At 30.8% G+C, this 27,428-nt stretch overlaps 2 protein-coding genes and 1 long non-coding RNA gene across 3 annotated transcripts; all 3 read right to left on the bottom strand.

The window, feature by feature from the left end:
- Positions 1-2,808: 2,808 nt before the first annotated feature.
- On the bottom strand, positions 2,809-5,537 carry LOC145329930 (uncharacterized). The gene is made up of 3 exons (XR_013883182.1): positions 5,449-5,537; positions 4,601-4,665; positions 2,809-2,916 (listed from the first exon to the last, which is right to left on the bottom strand). It is a non-coding gene; the product is annotated as an uncharacterized LOC145329930 (long non-coding RNA).
- Positions 5,538-5,579: 42 nt separating this feature from the next.
- LOC145330767 (uncharacterized) lies at positions 5,580-15,637 on the bottom strand. Its single transcript, XM_080175432.1, has 22 exons — positions 15,508-15,637; positions 15,168-15,242; positions 14,833-14,944; positions 14,693-14,744; positions 13,935-14,022; positions 13,603-13,833; positions 12,874-13,109; positions 12,589-12,699; positions 12,420-12,510; positions 12,079-12,236; positions 11,791-11,933; positions 11,566-11,633; positions 11,321-11,401; positions 10,488-10,577; positions 10,307-10,389; positions 9,870-9,978; positions 9,340-9,463; positions 8,536-8,630; positions 8,082-8,160; positions 7,677-7,789; positions 6,006-6,069; positions 5,580-5,595 (listed from the first exon to the last, which is right to left on the bottom strand). Exons 1-22 carry the CDS (start codon positions 15,530-15,532, stop codon positions 5,580-5,582), a joined length of 2,244 nt encoding a protein of 747 aa, XP_080031558.1. The 5' UTR covers positions 15,533-15,637.
- A 295-nt stretch (positions 15,638-15,932) lies between these two features.
- Positions 15,933-27,211, bottom strand: LOC145330766 (uncharacterized). The gene is made up of 18 exons (XM_080175430.1): positions 27,105-27,211; positions 25,941-26,036; positions 25,167-25,260; positions 24,945-25,018; positions 24,737-24,822; positions 24,533-24,641; positions 24,367-24,443; positions 23,899-24,106; positions 23,663-23,777; positions 23,336-23,461; positions 20,650-23,118; positions 19,624-20,567; positions 19,478-19,547; positions 18,966-19,089; positions 18,392-18,439; positions 18,185-18,299; positions 16,420-16,475; positions 15,933-16,062 (listed from the first exon to the last, which is right to left on the bottom strand). The coding sequence occupies exons 1-18, from the start codon at positions 27,198-27,200 to the stop codon at positions 15,933-15,935; spliced, it is 5,037 nt and encodes a 1,678-aa protein (XP_080031556.1). The 5' UTR covers positions 27,201-27,211.
- Positions 27,212-27,428: the final 217 nt, after the last annotated feature.

Here is a 27,428-nt window from a genome sequence, read left to right as displayed (position 1 = left end):
CCAGAGGATTTTGCCAGAGGGGTGCACGAAGCGCACCCGAAAATTTTTACATCCTCATTGATCCAAAATCAAGGGGTGGGGGAGGGATATTACAGACAACAAGACGGGTGCATTTATAGTGGAAGGGATTGGATACCCCCCCCTTATGCAAATTTTTTAACAACCCTCATAAGTTCAAAATATGTTTGGCTGTAGATGGTTGTAAATGGTGATTACTTAGGGGGTGAATTAACCCCCTTAATCTTGCCAGAGGGTTAAACCCTATAGCAATTCCTTTCTGCACGCCTATGATACAAACTCAACTTAAGAAATTATACTTAAGAGTACACATACCTATCCCTGATCTTATAAACAATTTTTTTTTATGGTTCCTTAATTTCTTTAATAGAATATATTAATAAGCTATAGTCTAGACCGAAAATTACAAATATTTCAGATTAATAAAAAGATAAATATAATGAGTTAAGACGAGGGACTGCCATTTACAAATTCAGCAAATTTACAGTGGATGTATTTTTGCCAGTGCAATGGATGTATTTATGACTAAAATGCATACCTTTAAATTTGCTGGATGTGTAAGTGCCATAGCCCCATTAACACGTCCCAAGAGGGGATTGGTAAAGGAATGATTATTGGGAAGATATTAAAAAGAGTATAATACCCCTTCCCTCCACTCAAAAATCACCCATGTGCCGTCATATAAATGATTGATTATCCATCTCTTTTCTAGGGGTTTTCTTTCCCACTTCTCCACTCATCTGCTTTATTTTTATGACGTCATGTGGATGATTTTTTAGTGACTGCCTCCCCCCAAGGTCCAACAAGCAAGCAATAAAAAACTAAGGGGAGCCAAACCTCTCCTTTCCTGTACAAACACCTGGGGTATTAGCTTAGGTAAAACACAACAGACAACCAAATCCTTGATTGTACGACCTTTTTCACTGGAAGTCCTAACTGTGCATGGTAATGAGTTGTGCCTGTGTTAGGCCTCTAGGTATTCCCTCTACACTATTCATGTAGCGCACCTGACTAGACACAATTTATACGTTTTTAGTTATGAGACGGTGTCACGCCGAGATTCGAACTTATATCTAAAAATAAATTAGCCTGAGACCATCACAGAACCTACCTGAAGCTTTCCTAAACAAGCACAATCAGTTCAGGAATGAGATCTTAAGAGACAGAGAAAAAATACCTTACTATTCTATAATCGTTGCGTCTCTATAATCTAGGCATATTTGAAGGGATTTGAAAGGTTAGAAAAATAGCTTAAAACAATACAACGACTTTAAAAAAAAAAAAAAATAGCCTAGACCATCCCAGGGCCTAAAAGAAGCTTCGCTCTAAAGGAGAACCATATAAGATCAGCGGTTAGCAAAATCCTTCGCTACAGGCAAAAAATCTTACTACTTTATAAAAAGGATAAGCTTTGTATTGGATGTACGTACAGGTGGACAAATATACAATGTATCATATATGTTACAACCATTACAAAGCTATAATGAAAGTAAAACATATAGGTATTAATAATATATATATGTACAATAAATTATATGTATTAATACGTTTTAGAAATTAATCTTAAAAATCAGTTAAAGAACTTGTTTCAAAAACCAATTAAAATTTTAGTATTTGTATTAGGAAAATACTTCATGTTACATTTTAAAAAAAAGCATTATTGCGAATATAATATTTTTTAGACGTGAATGAAAATAGATAAGGATGACAACATTCGTAAAACTAATCTTAACAAATCAAACTGTCGCGTCGCAAAGAATAGTTATTTCTCGTATCGTATTATAAACGGCTTTCCGCGGATATAGAATGTACAATTATAAGATTAAAACTTTTTTTTTAGCCCCGTGGGGCACCGGCTAAAAAAACTAGTTTTAATCTTATGATTGTACATTTCTATATTCGTAGAAAACTGGATATAATACGATGCTAGACATAGTTTTTTCGTATGGATGAGAACCGGTTCCTATCCACCGGATTCGAATGAATACGAGAAATAATATTAAAGCATTTATATAGAATATTATTTAGACGTCTAATGCTTTTCATAGTGCCTATAAAAGGGGGGAGGGGGGTTAAACACTTTTGACCAAAGAATCCCGAATGATTTCATATTAGAATAACGGATTATTCTAATAGGAAATCATTTGGGATATTTTAGCTAAATTTTGAGTCTTTTTTATAGGCACTATAAAGAGCTTCCTAAATTAACAATCAGAGGCCAGAACTACAGACGTACAAACCAACCCTAAAAAAGCTTCGATTTTAGAAATAAAAAAAGCTTTGACGAAAGGAATTATAAATGTAAAAAAAGATACTAACCTTCATTTAAAAACATCTCATTTCAAAATGGTTCGTCAGGTAATGTAGACTACAACTCAGCGGATTTAATCAAATAAAATCATGTTATAAAACTTAGATCTTTAAGTTGAGTATACTACATTACAGTATGGTTTCAAAACCGTTTAATATCCGCTGGATTAGAATCGGTTCTGAACCATACTGAAGAATCATGTATTGTAAAAATACCACTCTAAGGTTAAAGTTCAGGAAAAGTGGGGCACAATTAAACTAGTTTTAATAATTGAATACTTAACATATTTATCAGAAGAAAAGTTATGTGTTTATAAATCTTCGTTTAAAAGAAAACAAATTTCATTATTTTATTTGTTGCTTTATCTCAGTCCGTATGATAAGTTTTTAAATCAACATCTTAATCGAATAAACTTACTTGTTTAATATTTTACCTTTATCTTAAAGGAAAATGAAATAGTTTGTGAATATTTGAAAAATAAATGATATGTTTACTTGTACAAGTTTGTACTTGTTGAGGCAGCCATACCATAGAATCATTGTATCCGTTCTCAGGATCGTTCACCCAGGTACATTTAACTATTTGGTCTAAACAATAAACAAGGGTAACACCATCCATAGCATCGGATAGCCTTTGAGGACGGAATAAACAATGCGATCTTATTTTAGTGTATATGATGTGCATTGTTTATATTAGGCTCTTAAACGTCTGTTAAACCATTTGATTGTGCGATCTTTATATGGAATTAACTAGAGTTGGCTCGATATAATTATCTCCCTATTGGCTAGTTTTCTTTATGCATATCTATTTCTCAATAAATCTATTTTCCTCACCCGGCATTACTATCTAAAAGAAAGTAAATATTTAATAATTTAAATGATTTTAAAAAGATTTTTTAAATTATATTTTTTTCTTTACATTACCATCACTAAAGGGTTAATGATGCTGATTACAATTTTAGTTTAATATTTGACCACACAAAATGTCGCCACAATCGAATTCTTTTAAAACAGAGTTTTCTTAAATTTATTATATTATAAATTTAAATTTTCTCTTTTATGATTAGAAATTAAATACATCAATATAAGGCAAATAGCTACATGAAATAAAAAAAAGGAATTTATCTATAATACAAAGTAGCTTGATGTCTGTCCGTCTGTCCGTCTGTCCGTCTGTCCGTCTGTCTGTCCCTTAAGATCTCGGTAACCGCTGAACCGATTGGATTCTACTCTTCAGGGTATATACCTATTGGTCCTGTGGTGGTTTTAAGCTATTTTCTTGGGGGGTGGGACACCCCCAACCCCCCCAAAAACAAAAAAAATTCCCCCCATTTTTTTTTTTTTTTTTTTTTTTTTTTTTTTTTTTTTTGGTGAAGAATTCTTTTGTAGAAATATTCTTTTGAAGAAGAATTCTTTTGTAGAAGATTTCTTTTGTAGAAGATTTCTTTAATTCTTCTTATTTTTTTTTTGAATTTTTTGTTGTTGTCATCTCTTGGGGCAAAGCCCCTAGAGGCTAGGGGCGAAGCCGCTAGTTTTTAATAAAGTAAAATAATGAGTCTTATCGTTCTGGGCAATGAGAGATTATTATGGATTATTGGAGCACTATGAGTTTTAGTCATATATTCCTTGGAAAACTTGAGCTCGTTAATAGACATTTATTTCCTATATAGATCTGACATGGATCTTGAAGCAAGTAAGCAGGCCGTTTTGTACATGTTAAAAATTGGAAGATTTCATTAAATAAAAGTTATCGCAAATATACTTAGTAAATAACTGTGTATGGTTAATATGTGTGGCGCCTTTTTGGGGCCAGGACATTCCCCAGACTCTAACTATTTAAACAAAATTAGGACATCATTTTTATTTTTTTAGTTATGAGGCGGTGTCAGGCTGATATTCGAACCTGTCACCTTCCCGACAACGAAAGGATGCACTACGTGTGTAACACAACAGTCGCAGATTTAACACCATCCATAAAAAAGAATCACTAATCGGCGCGTAATGAATTGCTGGTGTGCAAAGTGTCTTGAACTAAAAAATGTATTTGCCATAAGAAATGTTCATAAAATTGGGTGTGCAAAAATAATTTCTAGTATTTTATCTATATCCATAGATCTTGGCTTAAAATTAGAAAATTCTACGCATGTTTTAACTTTTCATTCTTAGAATTGGGACTTATGCCATATGAAGACCAAAGATTATTTTTAAAAAATGATCCCATTTATATTTTAATATTATAAATAAGAACAATTATTTCCAAAGTTGGGCATACCTCGTTGTGGATGTTCCATAGTTCCATACTCTGACCATGACATATAATCCAGAGATGGATAGTCTCTAAATAGAAAAGACAAACATATAATACAAAATTAAAAGTTTTTTTCATCTGAAGCTAAAAATCATGAAGCTTAAAAAAGGTTGTACTTTGCAGGGAAACTTTCTTACTAACTTGGTGTAGGTTTAAGCTATTTTCTTGAGCTTCCTGAAGCCGAAACAACTAGTACAATGTTATGTACTTAATTTCTGCCAATGTTTCAACAATTAAGTTTTAAAAAGATTTTTTGTTGAAATCACGCCAAATGAAAGAGGACAAAAAACGTTTATAGAAAAAGTATCTTTTTGCCTATTTTTGGTTGGATTGGGTTTCTGAAGATTCTGTGAAAGAACTCTTCAACATTTAAAATTCAAGGGCTTAATAATTCATATTAAAGCAAAGACAGCTAATATTTTGAGAATTTGTACTGATTATTTTTAAAGAATTTTTTTAAAAAGATTATTTTAATGAGATAAAAATATTAGTTCAGTTATTCAAATGCTCAGGGGATGTGATTCAGGTAATTAATTCATTTTCAAATTGCCGAATGATAAATATTTTGTTGGCGTATAGTCGGTGTAAAACTTGTTTTCATTTATGTAACTGAAGGGGAGTGGGCAAGAAAGGTGAGAATTGTTTGTCACAATAATATTTCCCTGCCTTTAACATTTAAACTTTAAAGGCCCAAAATGTAGTTTTGCTTATTTTTAAAGAATTTATTTAAAAGATTACTTTTTTATGAGATAAAAAAAATTATTTCAATGATTCAAATACTAGTTAACTAGCAAAAAAAGATAAAAGCCTACCCTTGCAGGGGTATATCCAACTTTTTACCAGAAGGACATCTGTAAAGTATCTCATCTTCCAATTCATTCACTCTAAATTTTCAGAAAAAAATTTTAAGACAAAACATTTATTAGATTTAAATGACAAAGTTTTAATTGTCCGACGGTCTACCAAGCAGAAACATAATGGTTTTCAGCCCCAAAGTTTAAACTGAATAGTTTGAACTTTTCTAGTCTTGTACCAACGAAGCAAAATTCAAAAGTACTCAAAGAACGCGTTGTATTATAACTTTAGTTGGGTGTAATCTGTAGTCCATTGCACCCTCTCTAACTGACAACATAGGCAATACAAGAACCTGTTATTGCTTATTTCAACGTGTTTTATTCTATACTACAGGCCTCTAGGGGCACATTAGGAGGGTCGATCCCCCCTCCCTTTTTCTATTTTAGTTTTTCAAAAATTTAAAAATAGATTTTATGGGAAGTTTAATATATTTTGCGGTTCAGCGATTAGACAGATCCTTCAATACACACAAATAAACAGACAACTTGTTACTTTTATAAAAGGATAAAATTGCCTGTGTGGCCAGATGATTTCATGTGCCAGAGGTGCATCTGGAGGTGCATCTGTACATCTTCTTTCTACATAATTATATATACACTAACGGCTACGCCCCTAAAGGCCTCTAGGTACACTTGAGGGGAGGGGAGAGTTGACCATTCACTTTAAAATGGAAAAGAAAATATTTTTTCTGTGGTCATCTGCGATTTCTCTTGGAAGGGTGGATATACACTTCACCAAAATCTGTAAGAAGCATCTTTATATAAAAAGGGGGAGGTGTTTAAAGAGAATCTTTAAAGGGAAAAATAGGTCATATTTTATCATTTGCAGTTTTACAAATTAATACATATTATATAAAAATAAAATACTGCTTTGAATATGTTTCACGCCATGCACTTTGAAAGAAGGAACTTTTCTCTGTGTGGACACTTGCTGACAAAAGACAAAACCTGCATGCACTTTTTGGCGTTACTTTTACAAAAGACAAAATGTGCATTGCAAATTTTGTCTTTTGTGAATTTCAAGACAAAACCTGCAGGATTATACATTTTAAAAGCAAAGCTTTTCTAAAATCAGGGTCGCTCCGTCCGTCCGTACGTCACGGAGTTAGCTCTTTTCGTTAATTTAAACAGGTTAGAATTGTCCTATCGATTCACAGCTTTTCATGGGGATTCATTTAGTAGTTAGGTACAATTAAGAAAGCGTAGCAACTCTATAATCTTTACCAGAATGTCCGTACATCTATTTTAAACATGTTGATTTTTAACTTTTTTGACAAATAATATTTATGTGAGGAAATCATCCGATTGATCTGAGTTTGGAATACTGATTCTTATAACAACAAAGTACAATGTTATAAGCGAAGCATCTCTATAATCAAGTTTAAAAAATGTCCTTAAAGAATATCCTGTATTTAAGCAGTTTTTCAGCAAATTTACTTATTACTTTGTTTTGACTTTTGTACATTTCTATTCTGTTTATTCGGTTCTGACACTCTACATTTACAAGTGTTAATGTTCGTTTGCCATACCGTTTTAGAGCTTCGCTTTTGAAGATATTGTCATCATTGTTCTTTAGCAACTTTTTGGTTTAAATTAGTTTAGATGTTTGTCTGTCTACGATGTTCGCATCAAGTAGTTTCATGCTTCAACTATATTTTTTTAATGAGTAAATAAACAATTTTTTTAATTGGATAATTTTCTTAGGGAATCCGAGTGTATAATAATTCGGATGTAATCAAAGGTAAGTGGAAATTAAGTAGAACTATCTATAACGGAAAGGGATTTGACGCTTAAGGATTAATAGGTGAAATTTTTATCACTTGAGAATAACTTTTTAAAATTTTGTAAACCAATTTTATAAGAAGAAAGATAATATTGCTGCTTTCCCTCAAAGTGCCTGTCGAGTACTGAAAACATATTCCCATATTCAGTTATTTAAAATAAACTTAAAATAAGGGTAGGAAGGATAGTTTTTTTCCCCCTTCGCCTACCCCCCCCCCCCCTGGGGACCCTAACCTTGCAGGGCTACCCAGTACCCAATATAACATAAGCAAACATGACATGACCTAATTAATAAACTAACGAAAAACTAACACCTCTCCTCCCCTCATTATCAATTTATTATTTATTTCAATTCTGCTCGACCAGGCAAAACGCCAAAATAATTTTTAAACTAAAACTCTTACTCATGCATGAAATTGGCTGGTCAGGTTGCTCCCAAACCCTGTTGGGAAGACACTTGTTGTACCAGTATGGGAAATCTCCATTTGAAAACATATATCCATTCTTACATCTGTATCTGTAAAATAATGAAATACATTAGATTTTTGGATTGATGGAAAGAGTTTTTTGGTGTCATCTCTTTTGTAAGAAAGGAGGGAGGAACATTAAACTGTAAATTATAATAGTAGCCACAGTTTATTGTCTTATTAAACTTCCCTTTAAGTGTGAAACAGAATCAGACCTAAGCATGAAATTTTATTATATTGTATTAAGTTAAATTTCCACCTTTATACTGTTCATAAACTTTTCATATTCTCATTAATTTTAAAAGTAAAAAAGGTCAAATCATTTGACATATTAATGGTTACCTTGTTTGATAAAGACCATAAACCCTTTCAGCTCCAGGTCCTTCATGTCCGGGAGGAGGTTGGGATGGACAATCAAGTTCTAAAACATATTCAAGCTATGCACACTAGCCTATTCTTCAAACGACCACGCCCCCTGGAGGCCTCGAGGGGCACTAAAAGTCAGGGTAAGTGAAATTCGACCCTCGGTACAGTGTCATTTCATATAATGTTCTTTTAAATAATCATATAATTACACTTTATAAAACTTTACAAAAATAACTCTAAGGAAGGTTTCTGTTTAAGGAAATGCTTTGCTAAAGTCATAAGGGTCATTATTCTCTAAATCACATACAGAAAATTTTTTGACTACCACAGTTATCTCGTAAATAGTATGTCAAATATTAATAATAATCATAAGACTATTTTAAAGCAGGCTCTCTTCAAGTTGTATTAACAATGGTAGATTAATACTTACTGACACAAGATTCTATTGTGGTAGTATTCCATGTACCATCAGCTAAACAAACTGATAAGGTTGTGTTTAGTCCAGATGATGGATATCCCCATCCTGTGAGACAATAATTATTATTTGAATATAAAAAATCAGGTATATAAGAATAAGACAATGGGCATTTAATTCAATTTTAGAGTTCTAACTTAATATCTTCAAAAGCAGAAAGTTCTAGAAAAATTCCAACACTTTAGATATAGCAATCTTTATTAGATATGGGTTATTAGAATTAAGAATTAAACTTTAAAAGAATAGTTATTTCTTGCATAGTATTATAAACAGCTTTCTACGGATATAGAATGTACAATTATGGGATTAAAATCAGTTAATTACAGAAGTATGACAGTAGAATTTCTGGTTCAATCCATCCATTCTTGAAAAAAACACTATTTTGTTTGCAAACCCAAATAAACTAGTTTTGAATTTCATTCAAATAGTCTGCTAGTATTTGCATGGGATAGTTCAGTAAGAGCCGTCTGCTTTGGGAATAATTGATTTTGCCGCATGCTTTGGGCTGGTCCCCAAAGTCTTTAAAATTAGGCAAAATAGGAAAATTTGCATAGGTTCTAGACCCCAAAGTCCAAAATATGATTTTAGATCCATTGTCCCATCTCTGTATCCCTGAACAAAAATACACAGAATTTGTAACATTTCTTGGGGATCAGGCTAAATGTATTAATTAAGTACATTAATAACAATTATTTGATGTGGGTAGGTGAGTCTTTTAAAAATGTTCATATGTTTTTAAAGAAAATAAGAATTATTCCTTCTCTGGTGCATTGATAAACTATTTTGGTGGCATAAGGTCGGGGGTTTCCTTCTTCTTCCGTCCATTTTCTGAAGGCTAATCCATTTGACTCAATATCAATTGGTGGATCAGTGCAGTTTATAGCTGAAAGATTCATAAAAATTTAAATTCTGTCATCTGTATTAAAAAGACACTAAATGAAATACATCCAAAAATGTAATATTATGATAATAATCTATAGTAAAACCAAGAATCCTAAAGTGTTTTAAAAAAATATATAAGTAAATTGTGTCTGTTAAAAAGAAGAAATCGTTGATGTAGATTAGCTTTGTTAAAGTTAGTTTAAGCTTTTAAGAGGATACCCCCACAGGGCTCATTTGAGATATACCAACAGGGTCTGCTTCTCAAAATCACTTTTAACCTTTGTTAACTCCATTTAACATTTAAATTTTAATAAAAGAAGTCTTTGGTAGTTTCAGATATTAATAAATTTCATTTAATCTACTGGTACTATATATCAGTACCAGTTATATATCATACAAGAACTTACCTATGCACCTTGGCATAATTGGAGTGAAAGGAAATTGAATGTGGTCAAGCACAGGCCTCCAATGTCTGTCTGCATCACATCGGACCTGGAACTCAGTTATTTGGTTAACCTAGAAAACAAATCTAATATCAACAATTTTAAATAAGTGACGTTTTGAAATCAAAGAATAAAACACTCAATAATCAGCTAGCTATGTGTTAATATCTTTTTTTTGGAAATGATCAGGGGATCTTGATTCAAAAATTTAAAATTAAAATTGTCATAGATTTTGAATTTTTTTTTCAGGGTAAATTTGGAGCAAATTAGATTAGGTTTTGGGATTCTGGAAGGTATAAAAGGAAAGGAAGAATATTGCACTTTTTTGCCATATATGTACTGCATATATTATTTAGGTAAATTATACATGAAATCATATTTCAACAGCTTGCAAAACTTACCTGTTCATCAGTTACATTCGGGTATTCCAATACAGAACCTTCTGGGCATGTATAGGTTAATTCTTTTAGGTAAGAATTCCAATCTGATAAAAGAGAAGATTTTATAGTTTCTCATTTTTGTATCCAGTTCTTTTAATATTCACTAAACGTATTTTTAAATAAGATGTTATTGAAAAAAAACCTGTATCATTAATTTTTCTCTCTTCAGCATTGTGTACATAGGACATTGAATCATTGGGAGCAATGGGAACTATCTCATCACAGTACACAGCTAATAAAACAAAACAGATAATTTTGTATCATATACATTTATCTATCCCTGAAGATCTGTTTTTTTTTGAGATTTTTGTAGTTTTGGTGGGATCAACTATGTACGCTGATCTATTTTATGATCAATCCATGCATGACGCAAAATTTTTATTATTCCCCATATGGGACATGTTGATAACCTAACCCAAGCGGTCAACTTTGGCCAATAGGATTTTAGCTTCGTGATTTCAAATGAGGAGTTCACCTTATGCATTTTTGTTCCCTTCCCTTTTTTCAACTCGCAATGGGGCTTCCCAACAAATGAAAAAGTCTAGCAGCAAAACATAGCGTCTATTTTGATTTAGCAAGTATTTAATTTACCTCCCTTTTTCTTTTTGTTAAATGTATATGATAGAAAATCACTTTGAACAGTGGACCATGGCGGTCATATTAACAATCTTTCTTGTGTACTGGAAACACAAGGTGAATATTTTATTTTTACATTTAAAAGATTCTTTAAATTTAAGCAGATATGAAATTGATTTTCACCTTTAATACACAACCTTTAATAATAATCAAAATGATAATAGCGCTCCCTCTATTTTATTTTTTTTAATGATTAAAGGAAAGGATTTTAGTTATGCCATATTGATAACTTAGTCTACAGTCCCTTCCAGAAAAACAGAAGAAAATGTATGAAATAAGTATTTTTGATAAAAACCAAGAAGAAAATTCAACTAATTTTATTGGAATGAATATACTTACGGACACACACAAGAGTTTCATTGAAATTATATTCCCAGGATCCATTTTTACAAACAGCTGTTACTTCAATATCATGAGAATCTTTTAAATAAAAAAATATCATATATAATGAAAAACAATTTTTCTTGGGGAATTGTTTAAACTTATTACTGTGTTAAATGTCAACTTCTGTAATCCATGTTGATGTATTTAGAACTTAAAATCATTGGTATTTTAATATCTTACAGGTCATTGGTTGTTGTTACCTTTGAGAACATATCCTATTTGGCAAGAATAGCTAACTGTATCATTTTCTTCTTGAACTTCGTATAGCCTGCAAACAGTTGTTAGTTTACATTATTATTATTATTCTTTTTAAAATGGTATGTTGTTGAGAGTTCATAATAATTTTTAAAGAAAAGTTTGATAGATTTTATTGAGTTAAAATGAATAAATTTTCATTTAAGTAAAATTCTGTATTGCATAAGCACCTAGAAATATTAGAAACATCATTGACATCAGCAACAAATATTTCAACATTATCAGTGATGTTGTTGGCATCAAAAGGCCATGTAGGATAGTGAAGGCGAATATGGGTGTTGTATAGACGATAGCTTGAAGTTTTATTCTCAATCTAAATTATTAGAATTTATTAGTATTTCAGAATCTTATTGTTGATATTAACCAAATGTCACCAACTTTTTTTTATAAGATTATGAAAATTTAACTATCGAACTTAAACATTTTTATTTTTTTTAACAAAATATTTAAAAACTAACCTGAAACCAAGAAGAATTAAAATTATCTTCAACAGTTTTGAATTTAGCCAGCCTAGGAATAGGGGGAGGATCTAAGCAAACAGGAATAAAATCCTCAACTGGACAATCCTCAATACAGTAACCCCATTCTTCTATAGAACCATCTTCTTCATTCAGCTCTTCATGAAAAATTGATATCTAAATCTTTATTTCAAAGCCTAGTTGGTTTAGCCTTCATTTATACACATTTATATTGAATGAACCTTTTGTCTAGTCATTTGTATCTTATATATATGTTTTACAATTATCTATACTTTAATTATATGTTAAGTTTTTAAAACTAATATTAATAAGAATCTTACTTGTTGGACACCAAGGTTTAAATAAATCATCTTGAATACAAGCCTTTCTTTCAACTTCTTTGTATTCAAATGGAAATCTGCATTCAAACCCCTGTTTATGTAATAAATTATGTTAATAATTTAGAATCAAACCAGAATTGAAAAGTTTTTAAATTGATTGTACATTTACCTCGTCTGTATAGCAAGCTTGATATTCACAGACAGATTTTTTAGTTTCCTCCATACAGGTTGTACCAAAATTTGCCAGAACTCTCCCATTTGGTGCAAGTGATAAACAACCCTGACACAAATATAAGTTAATTTCTTATACAATATATGACTTTTACTTATTATAATTTTTTCATATGACAAAAATTTAAGTTTTATTACACAACATTATATCTTGCAAATGTTATTTATAAATTTTGTGAGACAACCTGAGATTACAAGTCAGGTCACATTATATGTCACTCACCATGCCAGAAAGGCCGCCCTTTAAGATATTCAATGAGCCAACTATCTGAACTTCAGAAACATCTTTCAGATTAGTTGCATTGTAAGGTAGTTCAGCTGTCCATTTGCCATTAAAGTTAACAATTAAATTGCTGTCATCACAGCTGATAAAAAGTTCAAATTCCAAAGATGATGGTATTACATAATCTTCAAGCCATATTTCTTCTTCATTTTCTTTCATACCATCTTTAACTGCTCCTATTTTAAAAATTAACACATTTCATAACATTCAAAAACATTCTTCTATAAAAATGAAAGAATTTGTTTATATTGTCGTATAAATACAATTGTAGAGTTGACTCGCTATGTGTTATTACGACCTTTGATTATTACATGTTTATAATAATGTTTATATCACGTGAAAAGCTATCATAAAAGTTAACATTTTAAAAGACAAAAGAAAGGAAGGCAGTTCGTTTTGCAGTACCAACCGGATTTGGAGCTAGTAAGCCCTGGCGTGTTTAAGTACCGCAGGGGCATTATATGGACTCCGGCCTTACCTCATAAGGGGAGTCCGTTCACACTAACAATACTTAAAATTATCAGTATATACTTACATTTTGATATATTACAAAGTGATTGATATACATTTCAATTATATAAATACAGAGTATTTATTAAGCTCAAAGTGAAGTCTGCTCTATAATTAAGTCGTCTGTTACTCAGGTTAATTATCTGACAATATTGTTACCTAAGGTAAAACTGTGAGTATCATTATTTCCAGATGAACTACCCAAATGAAAAACCCACTTTAACAGATAATTATCTTCACTTATGAAGAGCTTTACAACTGGCTTCTTTGAGGCAAGCCTTCTCGATCCAAAGACACCAAAGATACCAATGTGTTGGGTTAATCCACTTTCACAGATGCTTGGATCAAATTTGAAATGTGCAGGTGTTGCCTGATTTTCTATTTCAAACCCTAAATCATATTTCTTTATTTTCGTATTTTCAATAAGGAAAAAAATTAAGTTATAGTAAAGATGTCAAATAAAAAAAACTATTAGATTTTGAGAATCATACCTGCAGATTTGAGAGCATCTGTCCAGCTTCTTTCTGGAGAACTATCTTTAATCTCCTCAGGTACATTAAAGTCATACGGTCTCTCAACCTGGAATTAGTTTAGTAAACAAATAGTAAACCAATTTTAAAGATTATTTAGGTTGTAAATAAATGATAAACAAACTTAGGTGTTAATTTATTTTTAAAAGCGAGGTTTTTCAATAATTAGGGTCGGTCCGTCCGTCCGTCCGTCACGGATAGCTTTTTTCGTTAATTTAGACATGTTAGAATTGTCCTATCGATTTCAAATTTTGAATGGTGATTCCTTTAGTAGTTAGGTACGATTAAGAAAGCGTAGCAACTCTATAATCATTACCAAAATGTCCGTACGTCAATTTTAAACGTGTTGATTTTTAACTTTTTCAAATAGCTTTTTTCGTTAATTTAGGCAAGTTAGAATTGTCCTATCGATTTCAAATTTTGCATGGTGATTCCTGTAATAGTTAGGTACGAGTTAGAAAGCGTAGCAACTCTATAATCATTACCAGAATGTCCGTACGTCTATTTTAAAAATGTTGATTTTTTTTACATTTTTAACAACAAATTTGTATGTGACCTAATTATCCGATTGGTCTGATTTTTGGTATACTGATTCCTGGGACAACAAAGTACAATTTTATAAGCAAAGCAACTCTATAATCAAGTCTTAAAAATGTAAGTATGTCCATAATCATTATCCTGTATCAAGCAGTTTTTCAACAAATTTACTTTTGTTTTACCTTTGGAGCCCAAAAGCTTTCAAATATTGACTCTCCTTCAATGAAAACATCCCTTAAAATTTATGGCTTGAAATTTTAGAACATAAAATATAATTTTAGACATATTATTGTATTAACCTAAACATCTAAAAAAAGCTTACCCATCAATATTTCTAATGGCGTCAATTGTGAACAAGTCTTTGGGTAAAGCCTTTCGTAAAAGCTTATGATCTGTACTGGAACAATGGTTCTCATCTGTTGACAGCTGTTCATCTGTAATTAATGTATAATATTTCATTCAGTTTTTCATTATTAACTTTACTTAAATTGGTTAAATTTATAATACTTAAATATAATCAAGTTAAATTTAGAATAGCCTTAGTGAACGCTAATCAAGCTAAAAATGTGTAAGTCACTGAGATTGGTATACTGTAAACAACAAAATTAAGCAATAAGCCTATATGAGTTTTAGAGTTGCTCTAGAAATGGTGTTTACCTGTTGTTAGACCATAACAGGTTCTTCCATCCTTTTCAGGTTTATACAGTGCATATCCATCAGGACAGGATGGAGCTTAAATAAGAATGTTCCTTTTATTTTAGACTTATTTTTATGAAATTTTTTTCTGTAATGAATTGTTTCATAAAAAAAATATTCAAATTTAAATTATTTAGATGTTTTAATGACAATATTAATTATTTGTATTACTTCAATTGTGCAAAGTTTTGTTAAGAAATTAAATCAAATCTATTTAAATACTGTTAAGTTTTCTAATGTTTAAAGTAGAAAAGTCTTTGGCGCAGGATATTACTCTGGTATATATGATAGAATGACTTACGGGTCCAAAGACAGTAGAAGTCCATTTTTTCAGAGCAATCATCCCCCCTTGCCTTGTAATGTATTCCTCTTTTCAGGTAGGCACAGGATTTACCAGCAAATTTTAAACTCTCACCATCAAAGTCAAAAGACTATTTTCAGAATGCAATTGATACTTCATACTTCTTAGGCAAAAAGTTATAAAATGTGAAAAAATAGGTATATATTATTATATCCAATTATAGAGAAAAGACTTATGATATTATAACAAATATTTCATACTATTTATATCTAATAAATAATAACAAGTTTCAATTATGTTAATCTCTCATTTGGCCATGCATATAAAGTAGATCCTAAAGAGTTAGGCTAGACTTTTAAAAAAACTTGCAAATTTCTTATACAACTAAGTTATAAGTTACATATATAATAGTTAGGGGAAATTAGTTAATAGAATAAATCTTTAAGCTCATTATCACATTCCTCATTGTTATAGTCAGATCCATCAAAATACTTTGATAGAGTCAAATTGATACCAATTAGAATATTATCTAAGTCAAGTTTTTCTGATTGATGCCTATAAAAAGAAATGAGAAAAATCAAACAAAGTAATTTTCATGCACTTCTTTTAAAGAATAAGGCAAACGGGGTAGGGATGTCATTTGTTCAACAGGTTGCAAAAAGGAATATTACCAAGATTTGATTGGATGGTGTAAATTTTAATCTACCATTTATTCCATACCTCACTTTCTTTGTCTGTCTATGTAGCTATATAAATAGCATGAAGGATGTGCAAAATCTGTATTTATATTCACTGCAATTATATTTTTAGTCATATTTTACGTAGGCTAATATTACTTTTTTTTTGGTATTCTTTAATTTAAAATGTATAAGGCTTGTATAGGTCCAAATATCCCTTTTGAATAAAATTTACCTGATGTAACTATAAACTCCCTTTGATTTGATTGGTAGAATTATTCCTCCATGCCTAGTTTATGAAAATATGATATTTATGATTTTCTCCTTAAAACATACAGGGTGAGTCAGAAAAAACTGAGTTTTTCGATTTTCAGAAACAACCAGAAGGAATACAGAAAAAAAAAATTATATGTCCTTGTTCTCTGTACAAAAGTACATCAAACTTGTAAAAGGTGTTTTTCATTATCTCTAAAAATGCGGCCTCTATGAAAGGTGTATGGTGTCAAAAAATGCCTTGTGTGAAAAATGTTGATCAAGAAAAATTAAAATAACTATCTATTTTGTATAAAAAAATCTTAAAATTTCAATTTTTATTTAGAAAAAGGTCTAAGAAAAGTACTTTAATGAGTTGTAAAGGTAAAATGCTTTTTGGCTCCTCACAAAAGAATTTTTAGAATACTGCAATTTGTCATTTTTTCATATTTCTTGATTGTGATGCATGTGGTTTAAAAGAATCTTCTATAAAAACGTAGCTTATAGTAAAAAGAGAAAAAAAACTTTTATTTGACAAAAAAATCTCTTAAGAAAAAAGGTATCAAGGTTTGAATTTTTAAAATAAAAATGCCTTTTAGAAACCCTACACTATTTAAATGAAGTTATTATGATGGATTATAACACACAAGTATAATTTGTCAAAAGGGGGCGGAGATTTTGGAGATTAAATCCAGTCTTGCACCAAATATAGAGGAAATTCAGGGGGAGGGGGGAGGAATTTAGGTAACAAGATGAAATATTTCTGGTCATGGGGTATTAAATCTTAACAATAGATTACAACAAAACGTTTGATTTATAATGTGATAATTTAATTTAAATAAATTTTAAGATTTTTAAGATGTTAGATATTTACAATCTGTTGAATAAAAATTTTAATAATCAAAAAATTAGTTTGTTTATCTTTTTAGAATGGTAGACATTTTTTATTATAAATAAATCTACCTAAAAGTACAAAATAATGGCCGAAAAAGTCATCACACACACTTTTTGAAATCTTTATGCTCTAAAAAGCGCCGTTTTTTTCTTAGATATTCAAAAACACCTTTTCTAAGTTTAATGTATATTTTTATAGAGAACAAGAACCTATAATTGTTTTTTCCATATTCCTTATGGTTGTATCAGAAAATCGGAAAACTCAGTTATTTCTGACTCACCCTGTATGTATAAACATACATGTACATGTATAAGTATAAAATTGTGAAATGCAAATAACAAGTTCTAGGGCAACCAATGAGTTTAAGGTTTAATAGGTTTTAAGGTTAAATGTTTATGTGGATGTAAGGAAAATTATTATGATAGGGGGAAAATTGTTGTCAATTTATTTTGCAAACAATGACATCATTTATTAGTCAGTTTGTTCATACAGTATGAGGTGATGGGATGGGGTAAAGGGAGTGAAGAGGAAATCGATATTTTAGCCAGCTACAAGTTTTTCTTTATTATAAAAAATGAAAAACTTGTGTAACATGCAACTAATTATAAATTCATTAATGTACTATATCTTTAAAAATTATGAGATGTCCAAAGGTCTCCAGGTCCTTAGGAAATGTCTTGCACCTTAGCACAATATTACAACACACCCATCCCTTCTCCCCCCCCCAAAAAAAATTGAATTACAACAACCCCTCCCAATTCAGTTGTTTAAAAGAAGCTTGGACGTCCATGGACAGATATACTTGTAATAAAAAAAATGTAAAGGTTTTTTCATATTTTCTATAAATATTCCTTGCACAATGGTGTTTGGCTTCAGGCAATAGTTTAGGTTCATAACTTGCAAGCAAACACATTCCCTTGTAGAAGAAATAGTTCTCAGGACAACTTGGAGTATATTCAACTGGTGTACTAAAAGTATTAAGGATTAAACTATGATTGTCATATCAATTGTCAGAAAAACATATCTTTACAATTGATATTTTTAAGAAATGTATTTTTACCTGCAAAAGAATCTATTCACATCACTGCAACTAACGGCTCTCAAAGAACTAAATTAAGAAAATATGTGTATTAGTTTTTTATTGTATTTTTGAAATATTCATCAAACTGAAATAGATTTTTCTCGTATTCATTCGAATCCGGTGGATAGGAACAGGTTCTCATCCATACGAAAAAACTATGTCTAGCATCATATTATATCCAGCTTTCTACGTACATTCTATATCCGCGGAAAGCTGTTTATAATACGATGCGAGAAATAACTATTCTAATATTCTGGAAATATGCAATCACATGGCAAAACTTGAAATATCTCTCTCCCCATCATGAATGAAGAAGGTACAATAAAAAATTTTCCCAGTCATCACTATATTGACAGAATAATTTGGAGGTCTATTCCTGTATGTGCCTAAATGCAATATACAATTTTGTTGTATCATAAACAAAAATGTATGCTTTAAAATTCAATACTTGAATATGCAACGCCTTCTATATTGTATTCATATTCCAGTAATAATTCTTAATACAGTAATATATACATCATCATTTCAAGTATAATAAAAGATATTGATATACCTTTGCAAATTATAATCCATGACAGCACAATATTTGCCAGGTGTAGGTTGGTGACCTTCAGCCCAATTTATTTTTTCAACTACATCTCCATGTCCTGATATCCAAGTTTCACCAGGAGGATGTACTATTAATTGTAAAAATTTGTTATAACTATCCTTATAATAAAGTAACAGGATGTGTGTCTGTCTGTACCAAAGGATCTCATTAACCGCTGAATCGTTCAGGTTCTCCTATAGGTCCAGGTAAGGTTTATAACTATTTTGGAAGTGGTAACCTCCCCAGAGAAATAGACAAAAATAAAAAAAATATAAAAACGCCGCCCTGCAGACATATTTTGCAATTAGCACAACATAACAACCACCATCTATCAGCAAAAAAAATATTTTTGGTAAATAGCTGATTTTAAAATAGGTTGATAAGAAACAATTTTACGTGTACCTAGAGGCCTCTAGAGGTGAAGCTGCTAGTATATAATAAAGCACAATAAACTTTTGTTTGTAAATGTTTATTACCTGAATATGAATCAAGCCCAACATAAAATGTATCCATGTTAAAAACTGTTTTGGCCAATACACTTAAATCCTAAAATATAGTCAGACAATTTAAATTGTAAAGTATATAAATTAAATAAATGTAGATTAAATAGTGGAAAAGGTACCTGCTGGTATTGATATTCCTTGGGATATCCCATTCTGGATGGTTTACCACAATTTGGATGAGAAGTACAGTAAGTCTCTGCTTCATCATAAGACTTTCCAAATCCAAGAAATGAATAACAATAATCACCAATTTTAAAGGAGTTTGGTTGACAATGATTAGCTCTGGGATGCTCTACAGAGACATGACAAACTTTAGACACTTGATAAATTTGAGATGGCAAAAGATATTTTGTATAAATTTGGATACATGATAATTCTCCAAAGAACCCACTATCATCATCAGAAGATGAAAAGTAGATATTAAAACCAGTTTCCCCTTCTGGCAAATCTTTTCCAAACCAGAAGTTATTACTCAAGGTTATTGTGTGACCTTCATAATCCTCTAATCCATAAGTTTCATTTATGTAGAGCACAAGTTTTTTAAATTTGGTTTCATAAGAAATTGCAAGAAAGTTCCAGACATTTAATTCTAATGCTGCATGTGAGAAGACTTCAATATTTTCATTACAAGAACTATCAGCACAAATCTCAATAAGAAGTTTGCCATCTTTTAGTTTAATGAATAGCTGGTTGTCTATTGTAATAACATTTTGTAGTCTATCTATATCTTGTAGGGCTTTTAACCAAAAAGCACAAGAAAAGCCAGTTTTGGTTTGAAAAGTTATAGGAAGAAGATCTCTCATTTCAGACTCTTTGATGAAATATGCTGATCTTTCAAGTTCAGTTTGTCTTACAGGAGTCTCTATAAATCCTACCAATGTTTCTGAAGAAGTCTCACTGACATCATCCATAGGGTGAACATAATCTGGCCACCATCCCATTTTCTCAACCAAAAAAGGAAAAGGTTGTTGTTCTACTTGACATATGAAAGATCTGTTTTCAAAACAATTCGAAAATTCTAGACTTCTTGATATTGGATTTAATACAACACATTCACCTGAACCTATGAAGATAAAATAGTTACATGAATATCAGTTAAACATAAAAAAATCAAATGTTCTTAAAACAAAAATGAATTTTCTAACCTTCTGTAACTTCAACATTTGATTCCTCCAAAGTATGTGAATTATATATTTTGTCAGGTTCATTTGAAATTTCTGAAGGATCTTTCCTGTACACTGTCCAAACAGAAGAACTATCAGTTTCTAACAACCAAGTGTGTAAAAACATACCAATAAAGTCGGCTTCAATAGTAATTAAACCTCCACCTTGACCTTCACATACTGCTTTGGCCTCTGAAAATGTGATGGAATTGTTGAATATCTTGAAGCAGTCTTCATGAAACAATAAATATGATTTAGGACAGTACCACTCATGTTCATCTTCACAAATATAGCCATGTGTAATATCTGAATCTCTAGAATCATATTCTAAACTATAGCTTCCATCCTCTGAAACATTTGAAATAGCTATCTCAGGTTCTGTGCTTGTTGAATCAGGAATTTCAGAACATCCTACTATGGCACTAAATCCATCTGATCGAATAATAGGTCTGTTCTCAAGGGTATTTTTTGTGATTCTTCTACCATTGAGATTTTCCAATCCTTGGTGAATTATACCTATTTTGTAAGAATGTTGTTCCCCAGGGAAATATCTTATCAAATCTTTCTGAATTCCTTCTATTTGATCACAATCTTCAAAATTAATTAGATGACCCTGACCTTTTGCACATGTAAGCATTGCTTTTCCGTGGTTTAGCTTTTCTTGATTTTCAATTTGTAAACATTTCTTAACATTTTTGTACCAAACAAAGCCAGGATGACAAAAAGACTCACAAATGTATGGCTTTCTATCACCCTGTGCAAATGCTTTCCATTGGTAGTTTTTGTTCTTTACCACAGATAATCTGTAATTATCAGTACAGATACCTTGAACACAACCCTCATTTTTTATTCCATTCACCCAATCAGTATAGAGTGTGAAATTTTTTCCTGATTGCATCCAATACCATGTCTTATTAACCACAATGCCACCTACCCAAAATGCTGACAAATCAGGAGAATATTCTGGTAAATATTGAATCTTTGATTTTTCTTTATTAGAAATATAAGAAGAAACATATGGCATAATGTATTGATCAGTTATAGAGAGCAGAGAAGCACCTTCCGATTGACATTTAGCTGCAGCTGCTTCAAATGATTCTGGAAATGGTGAAACTCTGATACATTTTCCCCCTATCAGGTCATAGTTTGTGGAACATTTGGAGCCTGCTGTGTTAAGATGCTTAGTACAGTAACCAAATTCATCTTTTTCATCGTCAAATATCAAGGAAGAATTAATTTTTGTTGGACACCAGATTTCTTCCCTTGGATCATATACACAAGTATCATGCCAAACTCTATCATACAGAAATGGAAACAGACACAATTTTCCAGAACCTGGACCTTTGTAAGCTATCTCTCTTTCATCAGGACACTGCTCTTGATCTAAAGCAACATGAGATGAATCAACTTCAGTAGGGCACCAGGAAAACCTATGCGTTTCATTGTACACACAAGAGTGATATTCAATACCAGAACTAGTCAATTTAAATGGAAGATTACACATTTTACCACTTTCCCCAACAGTATGGATTATTCTGGCTTCACAAATATAACCAAGGACATTTTCATCATTATAGCCTTCACAGAGTTCTGCTGTAATTTTACCATTTTTATCAAGCATAATGCAAACAATATCTGCATATGATTCCAAATCATCGATAGTGTTTGATTCAATGGTTTGCTGATCTTTAACAACAGATTCAAGGTAATATGCTCTGGAGAAATCATTGTAATATATTTGATTTGTTCCAAGAATGTCAATACTAAAGGCTCCAAGGGATATAAATGTTTGAATAACTTTGTCTTCATCATCATCATTCTTAAATTCAAAATGATTTTTGGAAGGTTTCAAGTAATCTTCTTCCCACTTCAAAAACTCTTCATTTACAGAGTAGTCTCTTGGTTGGTACAGTCTTGATCCATGTTCCAGACACAGTTCTTCAGCTTCTTTAACACTTTCAACACTGTCATACTCAACTCTGCCAGAAATATGATAACAGTTGCCAAGTAAAAAGAAAAAACCTATAGGGCAATTTTGGATATTACAAGATTCGGAACAGATTCCTGTGTTTTCTGCTCCCTCTATATGTTTATGCTCTTTGTCTGTTTTTAAACTACACCAGGGAATTTCTGATTCTAGGGTCACACATGTGTCATACATCCTTCCCTTATATTTAAAAGGAAACTTACATAATTTATTATCCACTGTTACACATTCTGAGTAATGACATAAAGGTTTGGTCTTTTCCCCGTTCTTTCCATTACCATTATCATACAACAGTTCTTTGCCAATAAACAAGGAATCAGTTCCAGTCATATCCATTGTCATCAGTTTCATATTATCATTAATTGGCTTTGAAAGAATAGAATCTAAATCATCTTCAGAAGTATATTCCATTGTATTAGTGGATGAATAAATAAAAGCATTCCCTGATTTATGCCTTCTCCAACCTGTAAAATAGTTTAAAAGTAAAATATTTTTTGCCAACCTTATGATGATAAAACTTTCATCTTGCAAGTAATTAGATAACTTGTGCCATATTGCTATAAATTTCAAGCTTTATGATGCTTAGAAAAAGCTTTTTCTTGATAAACAATGTAATGATATGAACTGACAAATCCAAAAAAAGAATAACTGCACTTCTTATAAATATATAAAGTTACTTACCCACAACTAATTCTGAATTTTTATCTTCAGCTTTTGCGGTAACAAACGTTTTTATTGCATCTAGGCTAGTGGTTACATAAGGCACATTGTAAAGTCTTGCATTATCCCTCATACATATCTTTTCAGCTAACAAAAGAAAATTATAGGCGTTCATTCAATATTTCAATTTATTTGTTCAGATATGGAATAAGCACTTTAATCAAGCTAAAGAAAAAGAATATGAAAAATTAAATATTCATTTAACCAATCATAATTCTCTTATCAGTTCAATGTAACCAAACATGAATATTATTGATTAAACATAAAAAGCGTTAATATTGTATATACCTGACCAATAGTCAACATGTCTACCAATTGAGTTTCCGACTTTAACACATGTTCTACCCAGCTGGTGGATCCAGGTATAACCAGCTGGACACACAGGGGAAATATCACAAATAAACTGAAATTATATTGAATGTTTTATACTTACTGTTGCTTCATCTAAATGATGCGTTTACAATGCTCTTTATATAAAAAAGTACAATGAATTCCAAATTATTATCAATAAAGAAAATACTTACAGAATGTGATTCAGTACAGTCAACAATTTTTCCTTGAAAATGACCATCAAAGTTTCCAAGGATCATGCATTCACCATCAGATTCATTTTCATTTAAAATATCTAGATCAACTTTATGAAGTTTTTCCATGTTCGTCTTGTACCAATTTCCTTCTATTTTCTTAACACCAAGCCATGTAGGACCAATATTATTAGCAGATAGATAAATGCTAAAACAATTAAATTATTTATAGAATATTTGCTAACTAACGATTAAGAACATGCTAATTTAGGTTGTGCTTCTCAGTTTATATGAACATTTTAGGCTGTAATCTGTGGAGTCAGTATCAAATCCCTCCTATGAAAATAAAACTCAACCCCACCCCTTGAGAAAATAGATTGAGAAAAAACTTTGGGTGTTATAAATAATTCTACTAATATTAGAGGGAAAACCACTAATTTTATTAATAAAACCATTCTTGCAGTTTACCTTGTAAGATAAGACTGTATTTCATTTAAAGGTGATGCAATATGATTCAATTTTGAAGCACATTCTTTCTCAGCTTCCTAAAATTTTTATCCGTAAAAATTATTTTTCCAAACTGTGATTTAAAAGTTCAAACATGATGTAACCAGAAAATGTTTAAATATATCACCTCATATGTCTTTAGTGTTGAATGAACAATTACACATTGGTGGCCAAGTGCTATACTATCAGTTATATTATCAGGACAACTCACATGTTCAGGTAAATCAACATTGTGCCTAAGATAAACTATGTTGTATTTTTTTTTTGTAGAACTAGGAACAATTTTACTTTGACCTTTTTTCTAAGCAAGTCACAATAAAGATGGTTTTACCAATTAACTTCTTTGAAGTCACACTTAACAGCATGGTTTGGAGATCTATGACATTTCAATGCAGGTTCTCCAGTGATGTATCTTATCTAAAAAATACATAGAATTGTGGAATGAATAGGCTAATTGTTTTCTTTTTCTACAGAAGTATATGAACTTTAAATGAATTATGAAGGTTTTGTACAAATAACATATGATTGAATGTACTAACCTTTTCCCCATTGTCCTCTTGATATACTGTAATTAGTTTTGATGTTTTCTGGAGTAAATGTTGACAGACATTTTCTATACAACAAAAGTATTTATTAAATTATAGTTAATTTTTTTTTATTAAGATTATTAAATCCTTTTTATTTATCAATTAAAGCTTAGCAAACGTTTTCATAAAAGAATAAAAATAATTATATAAAAAATATTTGCACTTTCAGTTTACCTGTGCATCCTAATTTATCTTCGGGCATGGTTGGATCTAGATCTTTGGGATACCAACCACCTGGCTCTGTCGTCAGTATCTCAACAAGCCAACTCTGTTGTTTATAATATCAATATTATTACATAAAATTAAAATCTGTTTAGTTTATTGTCAGGGATATGACAATGGAAGGGATATGATGTTTATAATAACACTTTCATTGATGTTATTTCATGAAATAAAAGACAGTTAAATTTATTTTCATGGTTAATAAAAAAGAAAAATAAACTCCAATAATGATAAACAGCAAGATTTAAATTATTTGATGAAAAGTTTAAACATTGCTGACATGTTTATTGTTTAATCCAATCAAGATGAAATTAACCCTTAACGGTCAGTTTTGTCCCCAGTTTTGTCCATCTCATTTTCTGTGTGTGAAAGATAGAGGGCTATAACTGAGTGACTTTTAAAATAAGCGTATGACACATAACTGAAAGGTTACACTTTTTGAAATATCTCCTTCCTTGCGGGCACAGGACGCCAGCAAACCTGGCAGGGTCATCCAGGTAAAGAGCAAAATTATTTTGGACTTACAAAAAGCATTTTATCTTACCAAAATACTAAAATATCATCTAGTAGTAAACCCTTATATAATATATAGATTTTCAAGTCAATCTCAGGTTCCAGGTATGATCCTGATCCTCCAGGTGTCCCGAAATCATTAAAAGCCTCCTGTGACCGCAATTTTGACTTAGAGACTTCTACAAATATCTTTAAAATTGAAATAAAACTAACCAAAGCCAATGATTTATCATAGTCTACAGTAACAGAAGGAACTTGAACATTACCATCATGCTGTATTTCTCCTTGCTCAATATTGTTTACATAAACCTGCAGGTAAATAATAATTCAAACTTTTTTAGCTGACATACCTAAAAATGAACAAATCTTTTCCCAAAAGAAGGTGTATCAACTTTTTTTTTATAGCTAGCCGGTTCTTTTAGTAAGTAGTAGATGTAAAATTTTTCAGAACTAAAACGCAACAAAATAAAAGAAGAAAATGCCCAGTAAGAACAAAAATAGTAAGATCTTTAATTTGACACCTTACTTTTAAAATTCTGTTAAGTAATTATTGAAAAAATCTATTTTTTTAACCTCGGTTTAATAAAAAGTTTAGACTTAAATATTTTCTCAAACAGACATAAAAAACATGGGTTCATATATACCTTTAGAATCAGAAAAATATTACGAATCCATTGTAAGCAAAATTGAAAAAAAGTAAAAAAATTAAAAATTAAACAAATGGCCAATTGTATTTTTTGTTCAGGCAACACTATCATCTTCCCTTTTTTACCCCCTCTTTACCCCCTCTTTACCCCCTTCCCATTTTTATACTCAATTCAAGAATTAAGACGTTGCCTGTACAATATAATATGATATTTTCATATAATTCCTTTTATTATAGTTTATATACTATATTGTAAACTTTTTTTTTCAATTTTGCTTACAATGAATTCGTAATATTTTTCTGATTCTAAAGGTATATATGAACCCATATTTTTTTACCTGTGAAATAATAAAATTAATGTCAAAGTTTTTATTCTCGTGGGTTTTAAAAAATCGATTTTTTCAATAATTATTCAACAGAATTTTAAAAGTACGGTGTCAAATTAAAGATCTTACTATTTTTGTTCTTACTGGCCATTTACTTCTTTTATTTTGTTGCGATTTAGTACCTTAAAACCGACTTAATTTTTTTTTTTTTAAACTTAAATTACTTAAAAAATAACAGGTCTACAAAAAAAACGATTGCATATCTGAATTCTATGAAAAATTTTACATCTACTACTTACTAAAAGAACCGGCTAGCTATAAAAAAAAGTTGATACACCTTCTTTAATGATTACTTTACATCCAGTTTTATCTAAGTTTTAATGGTTAACTTTTTTTAAGATTTACCTTGAAACTACTTTGGGTACAAGTAACATAAATGTTTATAATTCTAGCATTGGCATCTAGAATAGCATCAGCTACATCAACTTTGTTTCCATCCATATCTATTTGAACTCCCTGTCACATATTTTAAATGATTTTGAAAACTTACAATAGATTTAATAAATTTAAAGCATTATTTTTTACAGCTAATACCTGTCTCAAACATGATGCTTTATCATACAACTAACGAGTATAGGAGGTCTGAAGTTTACCCACACCCCCTTTCTATTTCACATATATAATTTTTATTTAGAGGGTTTTATATATATTTTTTGGGCGATTTTCCAG

Source organism: Acartia tonsa, chromosome 10, assembly GCF_053477335.1.
Source record: "Acartia tonsa isolate MP-2025a chromosome 10, ASM5347733v1, whole genome shotgun sequence".
NCBI classification, from domain to species: Eukaryota; Metazoa; Arthropoda; class Copepoda; order Calanoida; family Acartiidae; genus Acartia; species Acartia tonsa.
This window is presented reverse-complemented; position numbering and strand designations above follow the sequence as displayed.

Bases quoted from the DNA above. Each gene is read 5' to 3' on its own strand.
- LOC145330767 (XM_080175432.1), bottom strand. From the start codon at position 15,532: ATGGACTTCTACTGTCTTTGGACCC. The intron at 12,511-12,588 runs GTAAATGTACAA...TTACATAAACAG, and splicing joins AAGCTTGCTATACAGACGAG to GGGTTTGAATGCAGATTTCC. The intron at 6,070-7,676 runs GTAAGAGTTTTA...ATAATTATGTAG, and splicing joins CCAGCCAATTTCATGCATGA to AAAGAAGATGTACAGATGCA.
- LOC145330766 (XM_080175430.1), bottom strand. From the start codon at position 27,200: ATGGATGGAAACAAAGTTGATGTAGCTGATGCTATTCTAGATGCCAAT. The intron at 25,261-25,940 runs GTTAGTTTTATT...TATAAACAACAG, and splicing joins ATGATAAATCATTGGCTTTG to AGTTGGCTTGTTGAGATACT. The intron at 16,476-18,184 runs AGGAATATTTAT...TTTTCATAAACT, and splicing joins AAGCCAAACACCATTGTGCA to AGGCATGGAGGAATAATTCT.